This window comes from Pyricularia grisea, chromosome I (assembly GCF_004355905.1).
Source record: "Pyricularia grisea strain NI907 chromosome I, whole genome shotgun sequence".
Lineage (NCBI taxonomy): Eukaryota > Fungi > Ascomycota > Sordariomycetes > Magnaporthales > Pyriculariaceae > Pyricularia > Pyricularia grisea.
Window position 1 is genome coordinate 2699685 of NC_044973.1, and position 15385 is coordinate 2715069.

A 15385-nucleotide genomic window follows, 5' to 3' on the forward strand; every position below is an offset into this window, starting at 1 on the left:
TCTGTGTCCTGAGGTTCATTGTCGTTCCGGTGTGACCATTGCATCCTCCCAACGATCCGAACTACCCTACTATAACACATTCATTCCAAGGCCAATAGACGCACCCAGAACGCGACTCTCACGTCATCCACGAAAAACCAGTACCACTCAACCAACCCAATCAACGGCAAGAAAGAGGCATAACAAAGCTCGTAATGCGCAAAACAGCAATGATGATATGGAGAGGGACATACGAGGCCTGGGACGAGGTCTTGTACGGTGTCGGCAAAGCATACTACAAACTGAGGCGACCGAGTCGGTAACACCAACGAATGGGAATGTGGTCCACAATAAGTCCCGGGTTAGGGGTCAGGCCGCCGACACTACCAAAGTTTAGGTTTCGGTGTAAACCTGCACTACCACAAAACAACCTGGCCCGGCGGGGTCGAAGAAATAAAGAAACTGGAGCCGCGACAGGAAACCCTAGCGAGTTGGCGAAATGAACCAGGCCTTTACAAGATTAGGTAGTACGTTACGGTAGAGGGTAGAGGAAAGAAAAACGCCGGCAAATTTCCATCAACGTCACGCCAAAAGCCTAAGCTAGCGCTGGAATGCATTTTTAAAAGCTTTAAAGATTGTACAGGTCTTTTCATGCACATGTTCCTTTTCACATTCAATTCATTCGGTAGTTCAACATCATAAAGCGTCTGTGCAGCAGCTGATCATCGATGATCACAATAGCCGTTTTGTGTTCTAGTTTTGAGCATGAACAGCCACAGCTATATATGTAATGTGTGTAGTACTGTATTGTCAATCAATCTTGCATTGTTTTGTTTTGTGCATACGATGCATCACATGCGATTACACTACTACAATAAATAACTCTATGATAAACGAACCAAAAAAGGTAGGTCGCATCTTTTTTTACCCGCTGAATCCTCCACATCATCCTGGCCTGATCCCCTATTTTCAGGGGCGAGAACATGTCAGGACTCCCAGGAACGAACGGCCCGGGCGGCCACGAGCAGCAAAAAGCGCGGCGGGTACTAACTAATGTGGGCCAGCGCGTAGGAATTTCTGGCGGTTTAGTTGGTTCCAAGAATTTTTGGATTTGGTTTTTTCTTTAATTTATTTTTGCAGTCATGTACACCAATGAGATCAGCCAGTCATTTTACTTCAGCCTTGGCATGATCAATGTTCCAAAGTGTTTCTTTTTCCACCGTTCTTGTCCGTATCCCTCCCTGGTCACTGGGCAATAATCAAGCTCTTTTTACACGATCTCTTGGAGTATCTCGAAATCTGTCACGACTCTCTGATACTCAATGCTTGACATCTCTTGGCCTTGTCCAGCTTTATTTATATTTTATTGTTTGTTTTGCGACTGTTAGAGAGAATGAAAAAAAAATCATGAAATTCTAGAACTACCATTGTAGAACTGCACTGCGCCACAACTACCTTGGCGAGATGACAATACGGGGCTGCCCCACTTAACAGGTGTCATACTGTGCTGAGGTACTCCTTGCCTCCTGAGCAACTGGCTGTCGATACCCGCAGAACGGGGCGATGGGGCGAAGTACCTTCAAAAGGGACATTATTAGCCAGATGTCGCCCCATCAGCGATCAAATTTCACGCTAGACCAGGGGGTGTATTTCCTGTTCAAGATTCTCGACCAGGATGATGCCCGGTCAGTTAAAGACGCCGCGGCGGCGCAATCCAGGCAGCCACTACTTATTGATTCTCATTCTTTGAATCTTTGTTTTCTTTCCCATCGCCAAGTAGACAAGAAACGGGAGCCTTTCTTCAGGATAGCTCGGCGACAATCGATCGTTTCCTGTGTAATTTTGTTCACTTTTGCAATTCTTAATATCCAATTTTAACCAGTACACTCGCTAAATACTTGTTCACCACCGTCGCTCTTTTTAGCCTCACTCACCATCTCCATATCACGCCCCGCGCTTTTTTCTTGGCTTTCCATCAGGACTGTTTCGCATTTCAGGGCCAAGCCGGAGCAAAAGTCAAGAACGAAACCCCCCAGCAGCTTGACAACTTTGGAAGAGTAGAAGATCTTTGGCGGTCCCCAAGACTTTTACTCCATACCAAGGACACCAAGCATTCCAACTACAGAATACCACGAGCAAACAGCCTCGATCTAATATTACTGACTTCAAGATGGGCTTCACCAAGAGCTCTATAATCTCGGCCGCCCTGTTGGCGAGCCAGGCCACGGCCAGCCTGCAGCCCATTGTTATGAAGGTACTTTCTTATCATTCCCCCAAATTTTATCTCTGTTGATTCAGAATCTTGGTCATGGCTGCAACCTTTGAAAGAGGCACATGCTGATTCGGTTTGATGATGTCGCGCCTCAGGGCTCCAAGTTCTTCTACGAGAACGGTACCCAATTCTACATGAAGGGTATTGCATACCAGCAAGCTGTCGGCGCCGCTGGAGCCGCTTCCACCACAAGCACTTTCATCGATCCGTTGGCCGACGAGAAGTCCTGCAAGCGTGATGTGCCCAACATGCAAAAGGCTGGTACCAACACGATCCGTGTTTACCAAATTGACCCTACAGCCGACCACAGCGCCTGCATGAAGCTTCTCGATGATGCTGGCATCTATCTCATCGCCGATCTTGGAGAGCCTGCCACCTCGATCGACCGTGAAAGCCCAGAGTGGAACACCAAGCTCTACGACCGCTACAAGTCCGTCGTAGACGAGCTTGCCAAGTACACCAACACCATCGGTTTCTTCTCGGGCAACGAGGTCACAAACCAGAAGAACAACACAATGGCCTCTGCCTATGTCAAGGCCGCCACCCGTGACACCAAGAAGTACATCAAGCAAAAGGGTTACAGGTGGATGGGTGTCGGTTACGCCACCAACGATGACGAGGCTATCCGCGATCCGCTCGCCGCCTACTTCAACTGTGGCGACCAGGATGCTGCCATCGACTACTGGGGATACAACATCTACTCTTGGTGTGGTGACAGCGACTTCACAAAGTCGCAGTACGACCAGCACATCAAGAACTTTGCCAACTACTCGGTCCCCGTTTTCCTGGCTGAGTACGGCTGCATTGACGGCATCGGCGGTGCTGAAGGCCGCAAGTGGAGCGAGACCACGGCTCTCTACTCGGACAGGATGACAGGAACCTTCTCTGGTGGTGTTGTGTACATGTACTTCGAGGAGGACAACGACTACGGTATGTTGACCTGGGGTGGTTGTGTTTTTTTTCCCCCCATTTGTTCCACGATGATACTGACGGTTGCATCCAATCTTGTAGGTTTGTTCAAGGCTAGCTCCAACGGCGGTGGCAGCACCATGAAGAACTTTGATGCCCTGGTCAAGGTTATGAAGGACGTCAACCCCAAGACCATCGAGATGAGCTCGTACTCGTCGAACAACAAGCCCCGCGACTGCCCCGGCATCCAGGACAACTGGCTCGCTGCCTCGAACCTGCCTCCCACTCCCGACAAGTCCCTCTGCGAGTGCATGACCAAGTCTGCCACGTGTGCGCCCTCCAGCAGCTTGGCTGAGAAGGACTACGGCAAGATCTTCAACTTCATCTGCGGCGCTGGCGACTCGTGCAAGGGCATCAACGGCAACGCCACCACCGGCCAGTACGGCGCTTACCACGGTTGTGACAGCAAGTCCAAGCTCACCTACGCCCTGGACCAGTACTACAAGTCGCAGCGCAACGCTGCAACTGCGTGCGACTTCGACGGCAAGGCCAGCGTCGTCACCCCGCAGCAGACGGCCGCAACCTGCTCTTCCCTCATCGCCTCTGCCACCGCCGCCGCCGACAAGGCCAACACCAACGCCGGCTCCGATACATCCAAGAACGCTGCTTCGTCCTTCAGGGCTCCGGGCGGTCTTGCCGAGATGGCTCTCGGCATGTACGTCGCCGCTGCTGTCGGTGTTGGTGCTACCATGTTCATGCTGTAAAAGTTGCTATTGGGATTTTGTTGGTTGGGCATAATTTCTTTGTTTCAATCTCCTTTGTTTTTTTTGTTTTTTTTGGATTCTTGCACTTGATACGCTTATCGTGCATTGGCATTGGTTGTAATGGAAACTTTCTGGAGAGCATAATGTCAATATGACATTCTGACAGTCAAAACAAGCGTTGGATTGTGTTCGAGATTGACACTCATAGATGAAATCACGCTTTCCCATTTCAATATTCTGCGCTGCTTTGTGACTGGCTAGGTAGTGAAGAACAACAGCAACAGTAAGAGTATTTGCCCTCCGTCGTTGCCGTCACCTTGGCCTCGAAACTGTTTCAACGACTCGTCATCCTGACATTTATCCGCGATCTCACTGGGACTCTGGCTTTAAACGGGCTGGTTTAAATTGTTATTTACAAGCCGTTAGCACATCACTGCAACCACTAGGTGAGCTGTACAGGAATGAAAAAAAAAAAAAAAAAAAAAAAAAAAAAAAAAAAAAAAAAAAAAAAAAAAAAAAAAAAAAAAAAAAAAAAACCAACAAAAATGACCACCATTTAGAAGTTAGCAGCATAATACATGACTTGTAACAAGGCCTTTTTGCCGAGTCTACTGGATCGGCAGCAACTGATCCGGAACTGGACCCTTTGGCTGGGCCGGCGTCGGCGGGAGCGAAAAGGGCAAACTTCGGCAGCAGCGCTAGCAGAGGCGATGGCGTCGGGGCAGGTTCTGGTATTGGTACTGGTCTCAGGAGCGGCGGCCGACAGGGCGCAAAGCGCATCTTGAGGAGGCCATTCCTCTGGGGTCTAAGGGGCAAAGTTCCTTGAACAGGTTCGATCAAGATAGGGCCAAATACACAAAATCGGGCTTGGAGCGGCACAACATCGTCCCCTTTTTTTTCTTTTTTTTTTTTTTTTTTTTTTTTTTTTTTTTTTTTTTTTTCTCATTCTTATTGTTATTATGAAGATGATGGTGGAACGACGGGTGTGATCCAGACTGGCTGCGAGGAGAAAACGTGAAGAACTTTTTACTTCATTTCCGAAAACGAAATGAGAAGAAGACGAGAGATGGATTTCACCCTAAGCGACTCACTTCAGCCTTTATGTTTTGTAGTTTGATGTTGATATACGAAACTTCGGTTGGTTGACGGCGATATTTTCTTCGTGAGGCAGCGAGTAAACAACCATCTCTTTGGTCCCATCACAGTGACTAACCAATTCCCTGAGCAGGCAGTGCAGTTTATGGCAGCTTATACCTAGTTACGTTTCTGTCTCTGCTGAGGGATAATTGGTATACGGACTTGAACAGTATAAGAGCTTTTACTGACGAGCAAGGAAGGCGAGAAGGCTAGGCTTGATTGTAAGACTGTACGCCGTATGTATGCAGTAGTCTAGGTTGGAGGGCATCCAGGAGCGAACCGAGGAGATCAATGGTCTGGCTGGTAATATTGTTCTGTATTGGAATATTATCCGTTGACTCTGTCACAGCTCATCCCGAGTAGGTTGGTAGATAGTCTCGGTCATGACAAGCTGGATTATCATCAGCATCATTCCCACCACTCTTAGAACCGGGTTTTTTTTCATCGCCTCAATTTGAGCAAATAAATATCTCAAGGCCAGTTGTTCATCCCATTCAAGAAGTTCATGGCTATATTTTGGCCTTACGTATGGACACTACAGTCTATACCTACCTTACGTATTACCATTGCGCTCTTACCAAGGTCTTTTTCTGGGATTCTCAGACAAGATGAAATCGTATACTCACTCTCCTTACTACAACCGCTACAGTCTAATGTACTTGACTTGTGACTCGGGAGGCTGGCAGAGTCAAAGACGTGGCTCTCACCACCAAAACCGCTTCTTTGCCTGAGCTTACAACAGCCAGCACCAATACATGCCTTACACTACTGCTCTTCCCGCCCTGCCGGACGAACCAAAAAAAAAAAAAAGTTTTTACCAATTGCAAAATGACATCAGTTTAATACTGTTCATATGGCGATGTAACCAAATAACAAAGATATTGAATGGGACCCAGATGAAGTACACCCTTGCTGTTGTTTGGGTTTATCCTGTTATGGAGTAAGAGGTTCGGGCTCACAATACTCCGGAGGCATTTTAACAATGGCACCAGAGGGTAAAATATCTTTCAAAGTCATAGCCATTCTTATTCACTAACAACTTCAGATAGCGATTCAAAACCACTTGCTGAGAGTTAAACCGAAGAAGATCACAGTGATAAGTACCCAAGATCTGGCGACTTGAAACGAGATGGGCTCAAGAACTAAAGAATGTATCCTAGCAATATGTAGCAGAAAAAGCCTGGCAACTGCCTAGTTGGGCAAATATTGACATGATTCACGGTTGCTATCACATAGAAGATTTGTAGCTTGCTTTCCCCAGGACGCGGACTAACGCATAGTTACCTAAAAGTATGGCCAGAGTCCTGCGTACTTCTTTTGTAACGAGTTGAAACCTCATCGAATCTAGCATGGGTAACAATTTAGTGTTTTTTGACAACTGAAGTTTAGTGCCAGGATGCTTGTAATCCCTGCATTTTTTTCAATACCATACAGGCGATGTTAGCTTCCTGTCTAAGCACCTAAAGTGTCAACCAGTATATGACTACACAGTCTGATTAAAGTAGAGGAAAACCCAAGTCTCCAACTGGTATGAATTTCTTTATCTCCTTGAGATGTCGCATTATAAGCTGGCCATGAAAGCACCAGCACTAGTCACTAGTGAGTACGGGTAAGCAGGTGGACAGACATGCAGGACACAGAAAGGTGAGATAGGTAGGATGTGTAAAGAGGTAGGAAAATAAACTCCCAGATAATAAAAGTAGCTTCCCAAAACACAAAAGCTTTTTTTGATATGCCAAGTATTCCCATGGGCCTAATCCCATTACATGAGAAATATACAAGCCTGCAAAAAGGCCCAAACAATAAGCTTTTCACATATGTGATAAGACCACATTAAAAAAAAAAGAGCAAACATGGCTCCCATTCTCTCAGTCCCGCCTCTCAGTAATCTCGGTCTGGACAGCGGCCTCCTTCTCACCCTCGGGGCTCGAGGTGGTCAGACCCTCGACAGACCCCATGCTTGGCTCCCAGTGCATCTTTACGCGCTCGCCAGTAAAGAGCTTGTCGATCTGCTCCAGGGTCAGGTTGCGGGTCTCGGGGTAGAAGAGGTAGATCAAGGGCAGGAAGCAAAAGTTGAAGACGCTAAAGCAGATGTAGGTGCGCCATTGGATGTTGGTGATGCTGACGGGGGTGATTTCGACGACGAGGAAGGTAAATATCCCTATAAAAAGAGAGTAGTTTTGTCAGCGTTGGCTTCATAGCAAAAAAGAAAAAGAAAAAAAAACTTTCCCAGAGATTTGTACGTTTCCAGACGCCGCAAGTTGATACAGTCAACCCAATGGAAGATACGAGCACCCAAGACTTCTTTCTTACTTACAGTTTGAAGCAGTGGCCAGCGCAGCGGCCCGAGATCGGATAGCCAGCGGCGCGTACTCGGCAGGCAGAAGCCATGGAATTGCCAGGAGGCCAACCGAGAAGAAGAAGTTGAAGAGAAAGAGCATAACTATGGCGACAATGCCGGCACTCTTGGTACCGGCGGCAACCGTTCCGGCAAGGATCGCCATGCAGCAACCCTGGCCCACCGCAGCAAAGAGCATAAGCTTGCGGCGTCCCAGACGGTCGATGAGCCAGATGGGCACGAGCGAGGAGAAGAAGTAGGCCACGCCGTTGAAGCCGGCGAGAAGCAGCGAAACGTCCCGGCTCAACCCCACGCTCTGCTGGAAGATGACGGTGGCGTAGTACGTGATCAAATTGATCCCCGACAGCTGCTGGAAGAACTGACCTCCTATCCCCAGGAGAGTTCTATACAGGAACCTCTGTTCGCCGTTGCGCAAGAGGGCTCTGTAGCCGTTGTCGCCCGCGGCCTCGCGCTCCTCGCGGATGGCCGTCTGGATTTCGAGCAGGTGCTTCGTCACGCGCTCGTCGTCACGCGAAATGCTTCTGGCATTCTCCTCGACGGACCAGAGAACGTCCTGGGCCTCTTCGTGGCGGTCGTTGGCCACGAGCCACCGGGGCGACTCGGGGAGGAAGAGCACGCCCAAGAAGGTAACCACTGCAAAGGCGCACTGCAAGGCCAGCGGGAAGCGGAATTGGGCGTCACTCTTCTCAAAGGACATGCCGTAGTCGACCCAGTAGGATAGCATGACTCCAAAGATGTTGATGGCCAACTCTACGCATAGCCCCTTTCCACGCTTCGTGGCTTTCATCAGCTCCGAGTGCCAGACGGCTAGAGTGGATAAATCGGTCAGCTGTAGCTGCAAAGTACAAGCACAAGAATTCGAAAACGGAACCTACGGATTGTGCTGGTGTTCAGTCCGTTCCCCAACCCAGCCACTATTCGACCCACGATCAAGTGAGCGATGGTGCTCGCCGAGGCCTGAAGCGCACCACCGATTGCTAGAATGATACACCCGAGCATTATAACCTTGCGCCGCCCGAGGGGCTCACCGATGAACAGGGCGGCAATCGCTCCAAAGAAACACCCCTGTCAGTCAGAGTAGGTGATGTGTAAGTCGACTGTTCTAAAAATCACCTCAACCATCACCGAGGGAGATCGGTTGCTTACTATTTCGTATATGGCGACTCTATGATAAATGACATTAAGTGTTAGTATTGTTTGGATTCCGTAATGCCTAGTAAATATGTGGCTGCGGCCGCAGACTACACGCTTACACTGTGCCTTGAAGAGAAGCACTACCGCCATTGAGGGTGTCGATCTCGGGGAATGTCTTGGTAAAACCTGCACCGGTGAGGAGTCCGCTCATGACGCCTTGATCATATCCAAAGCTGCAATTAAAACTCGTCCTTGTTAATATGACTGTAAAACTTTATGGCGCTGGGGTCTGTTTACTGAGCATTTTAACTTACAGCAGGAAGCCTGCACCAGCTGCGGCCGTGATGGCCCAGTTCAGGGGACGGCCGACGAGGGCTGAGGGAGCCATTGTATCAAAGCAAGGCCAGTTAGGATAGGTGAAAGGAGTGAAGATGAGAGATAACACCAGAGATGTAAGCCCCTCCGGTACCAACTCCTAATTCCTGAAAATACCCGTGCAACAAGAAACAAATCACAGACTGCAAGCCCACAAACTACACTCAGGCAAATCAGTTTATTCACAGTTACACAATCGGCAGCAAAGTCAACAGCTCTTATATAGTCAGTCAGTCATACATCATTAGATGACATTGGTTACCAATCCATGGGACAAAAAAAAAAAAAAACGAGGGGGGACCCGGAAGAACCAAGTCAGAAATCGCATATGTCACCACTCTCCACCATAGCAAACAGCTCTTCCCCAAACACTTTCCCTCTAAATGTCGCGGAGACCCCAGGGTCGTTGCGTGGGGTTAGCCAACTACTTGCTGCCTTTTCCCATGGTTGAGGTGGGACTTTGCACCACACCGTTTTTGTTTTGCGTGCAAAAAGAGTGAGGGGGCCCGGGGAGAAATGCGGAAAAAAAAAAAAAAAAGAAATGGTACCACGTTGGGCGTTTTTGGTTGCGGAACATGGAATGGAACTGGAGATCTCTACTACGTACGTGGTAGTCAATTTTCATAATGACTCTTGGCATGTGCAATAAAGAGACCTTGAAAACGGCCCCATGAAGAGGCTGTGAGATGAGACAAGAAGAGAGTACTTGTACAGAACTAGAGGGAAGCGCCCCTGGATAGTACAGCTGACAGGAGATGAGAGATTAGATGCGAAGATACGCGGTAGTCGATTCAGTTGAAGCAGAACCTGACCTGACCGTTCGTTCTTTGGACGATGGGACGATACCCCAAACAGTAAAGTACAGAGAAGAGACTGATTTGGCACGAGTCAGCAGCGTACATCGTTCATCCCTGCAAGGACATACTCCAGTCGACAGGAGAGGGACACCCAGCCGCATCTTCGACTTGTGGCACGATAGGGATTTCCGGTCCATAATGTCTTTTTCATTTTCAAATAAGTACCAAATGCACCCACCATGTCTATAAGAATCCCTTACAAATATCATAAGCTACCCATGCCAAAAAAAAGCTAAAAAAAAAGGAGCCGTCATAATAGGGTATCACGTTCTCACGCGAACCAGAAACATGTGTTCGCCAGCCTCTCCGCCACATACCGATAGCTACAGTAGCTAACTACTCGGGTCCACCCCACCACTCCCGAAGATCGTCGGCCCTCCATCTTGTCGCCCAGCCGCTCTCCGTCTCGATCCTTGCCAAAAGGTCCAGTATGACCCGATGATCCTCGGGATTGCTGAAACACCTGCCGGCTACCCATATGGGCTGTAGGCTGTTGGTCCAGCACCCGTGGTGCGTGTTAGACAGGGAGATTCCAATAATTTGCCTCGCGTGCCAGAGTAAAGAGCGGCTTTTGGGCGGCAGACGGGCCCGGGGCGGTCGATATTGCAGCAGGAGCAATGCCGCCGTATGGTATACTTGATTGCCTGAGATGGCGGCCGGGTTGCTGAATAATAACGTCGGGAAGGTCTTGTCCCCCGTCCCGACGGAGAAGACAGTCTCCATCTCCTGGGGTCGTCGCTCGTACCAGTTTTCCACCGCCCTAGTCAGCTCTTCCCACCTCTCAGCCATGTCAAGGCTGCCAGAGTCCACTGGGAGTTGACCTTCCGTTGCACACCGCTCATGAGGCCCTATGAACTCTGCTGGAGAGCCATGAAGCAGCTCGACGACATGCGCTGTGAGAAAGACGATCTGGTTGGCATATACGTCGCACGACGTATGCGCTCGAAATAAAGAGAGAGCAGAAGAAAGAGACGACTCGGGAGTCCAGGCTCTTGCAGGTATGAGGGTCTTGGTAGATGATATCAAACCCCCGGCCAGGTCCATGCGAGCAAAGCACCAGAACAGAGCTTGGTCAACTCCTCCAGAAAATCCGTGGATGGGGACGGCCTGCAGGAGGGTTGCGCAGCCGTCCAGGTGCCTCTGCCAGGCTTTAGGCGATGAGCTAAGCATCTCCAGGACGCACAGCAGGACGCAGGATGCGATGACTGCCGTGCTACGCGTTGCGAGCTGGGGGAGAAGGTGGTGAATGGCTTGTTGGTATAACGCAAGGCTACTAGGAATGGCGGGACCTTTTGGCCCTCTTTGCCTTTCCATTTGCCGAGCAGACACTGCCATGATGGAGTATTTGAGGTGAAGATGTGAACTGGCCATCTTGGACAGGCTAAGGCGAAAGTGTTCTTGACAGTCAAATTTATCGAGCTGAATACCAGATGCTACGTTAGCGGCCACTTTTGATAGGACTTTTTTTTCTTTTTTTTTTTTTTTTTTTTTTTTTTTTTTTTTTTTAAAAAAAAAAAAAAAAGGAAAAAAAAAAAGATACAAAAACAACATAGAAGACGGTAACTAGAGCAGATTGATCATAATCATGTTAATTACTCACCCAAGGGCAAACCTCATCGATCCAATTTTTCCATAGGAGATACTCCTCATCGGGCTTCAGATTCAAGGTGCTCCCATCCCCGTGGTCAAGCCTATCGGCTTGCATACTTGTTTGAATTTCCACGTCATCCTCGCAGTTGGGAGAAGGGGTGCTGGGCCTAGATAAGCTTTCCTGGATGAGGTGGTCCCTCAGAGTAGTGTGCAAGCCATAATACGTTGGTCCGGGCAGCAGGCTTCCATCACTGTTCAGAATGTAACCATAATCCGATAGAAATTCGCCGACGGGAGCTGACGGAGCTTCAGTTATGACAACGGAAAGTGTATCCACAGATTTGGCTGGCGGAACGGAGACGGAGCTTACGTCCAAGCTTGGACGCGCCTCATGGGGCAGGAGTATCGGTACCTGATCGCGCAGGGACAGCAGATTGGCTGCTGCAAAGGCGTGCTCTGCTAGCGGCGAGGGTGGGCTGTGGTGGTAACTGGATGCAAGCTCGAGGCTGTCTGCAGCAGAAGGCGTATGGGTGGGTGCCTCTGATGATAAGCTTGTTTCCTTTGAGCCTCGGCGGGCTTGAATGGATCCGCCTATCAGTGATTCCAGTGGTGGTTTATCGACCAGGTCCCCCAGAGAGGCTGGTTCGCGCGTCGCATCCCTACTACGACCATCAACGAGAAGGGAGAAGCTCTGACGTTTTGCCGAGGATGGATTAGGATTACCGGACGTGCTTCTTGGGTCCCCGGACCTTGCTGACTTCTCTTCTGGCCCCGCATATTCGTAAACGATGGCCTTAGTCAGGTCAACAATCTCAAACTGACCAGAAGAGGACGGGGGAAGGAGCGGACTCGGAGTTTGTAAGTTCTCCTGAGAGGAAGGTCCAACCCAAGTCAATGGATTCACAGGGCGAAAGCCAACACGAACGCCCCATTTGCACTCTTCATTGACTCTGCTGCATCTGGAGCAGGATGGTTTGTTTTCATCGCCTGTTGTGACAAGTTCAGCATGGGTAAAGAAACAAAAACGGATACTCTTCATGTTGAGGAAGCGCTAAAAGGAAAGGATGAAGTAGAGACTGAAAAGTGAGTGACACAAGCATCTTACATTTTCTCTTCTTGCGTCGGCAGTTTAGACACCCCGATCGCGTCCGTTTCTTCTTGGAGGTTGTTGCTGTTTGCTCTTCAGGTTTGGTTGCTGACAATTCTTGCTGCATCATGTCCAACGTGGGAGGCTACAAAAGGCGCGGCAGACGAAGCTGCAACGACCATTTTGGCGTTTTGAATGTAAAAATGTGTGAATCCAACTGGAATCGATCAACAATGAATCTGTCGAGACGATGCCTTGCAGAAAACAAAACAAAACAGAAAAACTACTTGACCTTGTATTGGAAGGCAGCAACAATTTGAAAACCAACCATGGTGCCCAACCCAAATACTTACATCGATCAGGTAGGTAGGTAGGTACCTAGATCTCCATACCTGTAAAGGATGGATGGATGCTTTACTTGTTTATTGCTGGTTTTAGCGGGGATGCTGTACTGGCAAAATCCCAGCTCAGGCCGCATTCGCCTAAATGTGGGCGGTCAAGGGCCCCCCCACACTGTGACAAGCAATGGGGGCCTAAAAAAGTGCTCGAATGCCAATGGAAGAATGAAACATCAGTTGATGTAACATCGACATCATTCCATCAGTCAAATAAATTAGCTAGATTAGCTCATTCAACTCGACCACAAAATGGCGACTAAGCCGACGCGCAATGTCCCCCATCCACACGGAGGTCGCTGCCCGTCATGAACGAGCTGCCGTCAGCAAGCAAAAACACAGCAGGACTCATAAAATCCTCGGGTGTACCTAACCTTCCCAGAAGCGCGCCCGCCATCCATATGTCTTCCAGCGAAGGTTCTGCTGCCAACAGTTCATCCGTCATGGCGGTTCGAATGTACTAAAAAAAAAAAAAAAACGATGACGACAATCATAAATGATTGAGTGCGTCGTCAGCGAACGGCTTTCCGAAATTAGGCTTGCCTACCCAATAAAAAAAAGAAAGCAAGTGACCGAGTCATCCACGAAACGAAACCAAACTAAGTGATCGACAAGACTCACCCCAGGAGATAACGAGTTAACCCTGATGCCATGCTTTCCCCATTCCTGGGCCAGTGATCTGCACATTTGCTGGACCGCAGCCTTGCTGCTGTTGTACGCCGTGCACGTGAGTCCACGGTTGGCAATCTCGCCGCTCATGCTGCCGATCAGCACGATGCTACCCTTGACCCCACGCCGGACCATGACCCGCGCCGCGTACTTGGCCGTTATAAAGACCCCCGTCACGTTGACCCGGAGTATCCGTTCAAAGTCGGCCGCCGGATAGTCGAGCGCCGGAGTCTTTTGTTGTATCCCGGCGCACGCCACGCACCCCGCCAGTTCGGTGCCCCGGCTTGCTGCCTCCTCCGCGATGGAGTCGATTATCCTTTCCATCTCGGCCTCGGATGTGACGTCGCACTTGTGGTATGAGCAGGCGAGCGGCCCGCCCGGTGCGGAAGCTGCCGTCTTCTGGAGCGCCTCCCACTCGACTGCGGCGGGCTCGGGGAGGATGTCGAGACAGGCAACATGGCCACCGGCTTCGACCACAGCGAGAGCGAGTGTGATGCCAAGACCTCGTCCGCCGCCTGTGATGGCGACGGTTTTGCCAGCGAGGCTAAAGCGGGATGTGGACGACATTGTCGCAGCTGGGTCGTGAGGGCGATGCTCGATCGAGGGGTTTCGAGAACTGAGACCGCAGGGAGGGGAGTGGAAGGCATCAAAGAAGGAAAAGTAAGTGCCAACACCCAGATAATTATCGCCTGGACCTAATCACCGGCGCATCGTGGTCAACGGTCTTTGAGGGATCTTTGTGCCTCATATCCGAGTGACTATGTCAGTTTTGGCAACCTTAAGCGCTTCATCGTGTATCCACATGCGCTTATGAGATTCAGCTGAAGCAAAAGGCGGGTATTTTGTCACTCTTAGGAATTGTTTGCGAGCAATTGCTTTAAACTTCAATAACTCATTAATTTTTCCCATCGTGGAATTTTTTTTTACTTCCGAGAAGAAGCTCTGACTTTGACTTGTTCTTTTGAATTGTAATTCTTCAATTTGAGAACAACTACCCTACAATGCATGGCTACTACACCAACTGCTCATGCAACCCGTTGGCCCAATTCGGATATTATAAGCGCAACATCCATGTTTGATACATACCCTTCGTGCATCAACCCCTACTTCAAGACAGGCAGGTTGATGCGCCTCGGAGAGTACACCGCACCTTTGGAGTACTAGAAAAAGCTGCCGTCATGGTTCCATGGTTGTGCCGTTGGAGACGTGCACACACTGTCACAGTGACTGTGGGACCCTGATTGTGCCACCTTGTTTACTTAGCAGCTACTATTACAAACCAGCACTAGAAAATCTGGGTGGTATTCGCATTGAACCAGGAAATGATTCCAACCCTCTCGCTGCACAACCTCAGCAGTCAAGGTTGCTCATCAGACGTCTTCATCTATACGGTGCTTTGGTCGCTTAACGTCGACTGTATTTGCTATCCCCTGTCCCTAATCTTTACATTTAGTGACCTAATTACCAACCTACTTACTAACCTGCTTGCCTGGGCAAGAGTTTGTTATATAATTTTTATTTTAATCCTAGCTGCCTGCGCACTTAGTCAATACCGCTTTCGACGGTGTGAATAATCTGTAATATGGTACAGCAATGGTCTTCAGAGTCCAATACCCGACCAAGCGAGCTCTCATCTGGTCTATTTCTTAATTAAATCGTTGGGCATACCTTGAAGTCAAATGTTGAGGCCATGATCAGACAGGTACGACATAAATAGCACATAAATATCTGGATAGAGAGCTCTCAATCCGCTCTTTTAACAAGACAATCTGGGGTAAAGATTGCCAAGCCCCGGAGCGAACACGGCAACTACGGCAATTCATCAGGGCCCTAGACCTAGAATCAACTACCTACCTAA

General features: G+C 49.2%; 3 protein-coding genes across 3 annotated transcripts; 1 reads left to right on the forward strand and 2 right to left on the reverse strand.

Moving 5' to 3' along the window:
- Positions 1-1603: 1603 nt before the first annotated feature.
- Positions 1604-4159, forward strand: PgNI_05851 (uncharacterized protein). Its single transcript, XM_031125881.1, has 3 exons — positions 1604-2233; positions 2308-3181; positions 3263-4159. The coding sequence occupies exons 1-3, from the start codon at positions 2150-2152 to the stop codon at positions 3922-3924; spliced, it is 1620 nt and encodes a 539-aa protein (XP_030982682.1). The 5' UTR covers positions 1604-2149; the 3' UTR covers positions 3925-4159.
- A 2770-nt stretch (positions 4160-6929) lies between these two features.
- On the reverse strand, positions 6930-8942 carry PgNI_05852 (uncharacterized protein; the record flags this gene model as incomplete). Its single annotated transcript, XM_031125882.1, has 6 exons — positions 6930-7222; positions 7379-8227; positions 8296-8485; positions 8567-8585; positions 8674-8787; positions 8869-8942. The coding sequence occupies 6 exons, from the start codon at positions 8940-8942 to the stop codon at positions 6930-6932; spliced, it is 1539 nt and encodes a 512-aa protein (XP_030982681.1).
- Positions 8943-9966: 1024 nt separating this feature from the next.
- On the reverse strand, positions 9967-14094 carry PgNI_05853 (uncharacterized protein; the record flags this gene model as incomplete). The annotated part of the gene is made up of 3 exons (XM_031125883.1): positions 9967-11205; positions 11387-12244; positions 13480-14094. 3 exons carry the CDS (start codon positions 14092-14094, stop codon positions 10123-10125), a joined length of 2556 nt encoding a protein of 851 aa, XP_030982680.1. The 3' UTR covers positions 9967-10122.
- Between the last annotated feature and the right edge of the window lie 1291 nt (positions 14095-15385).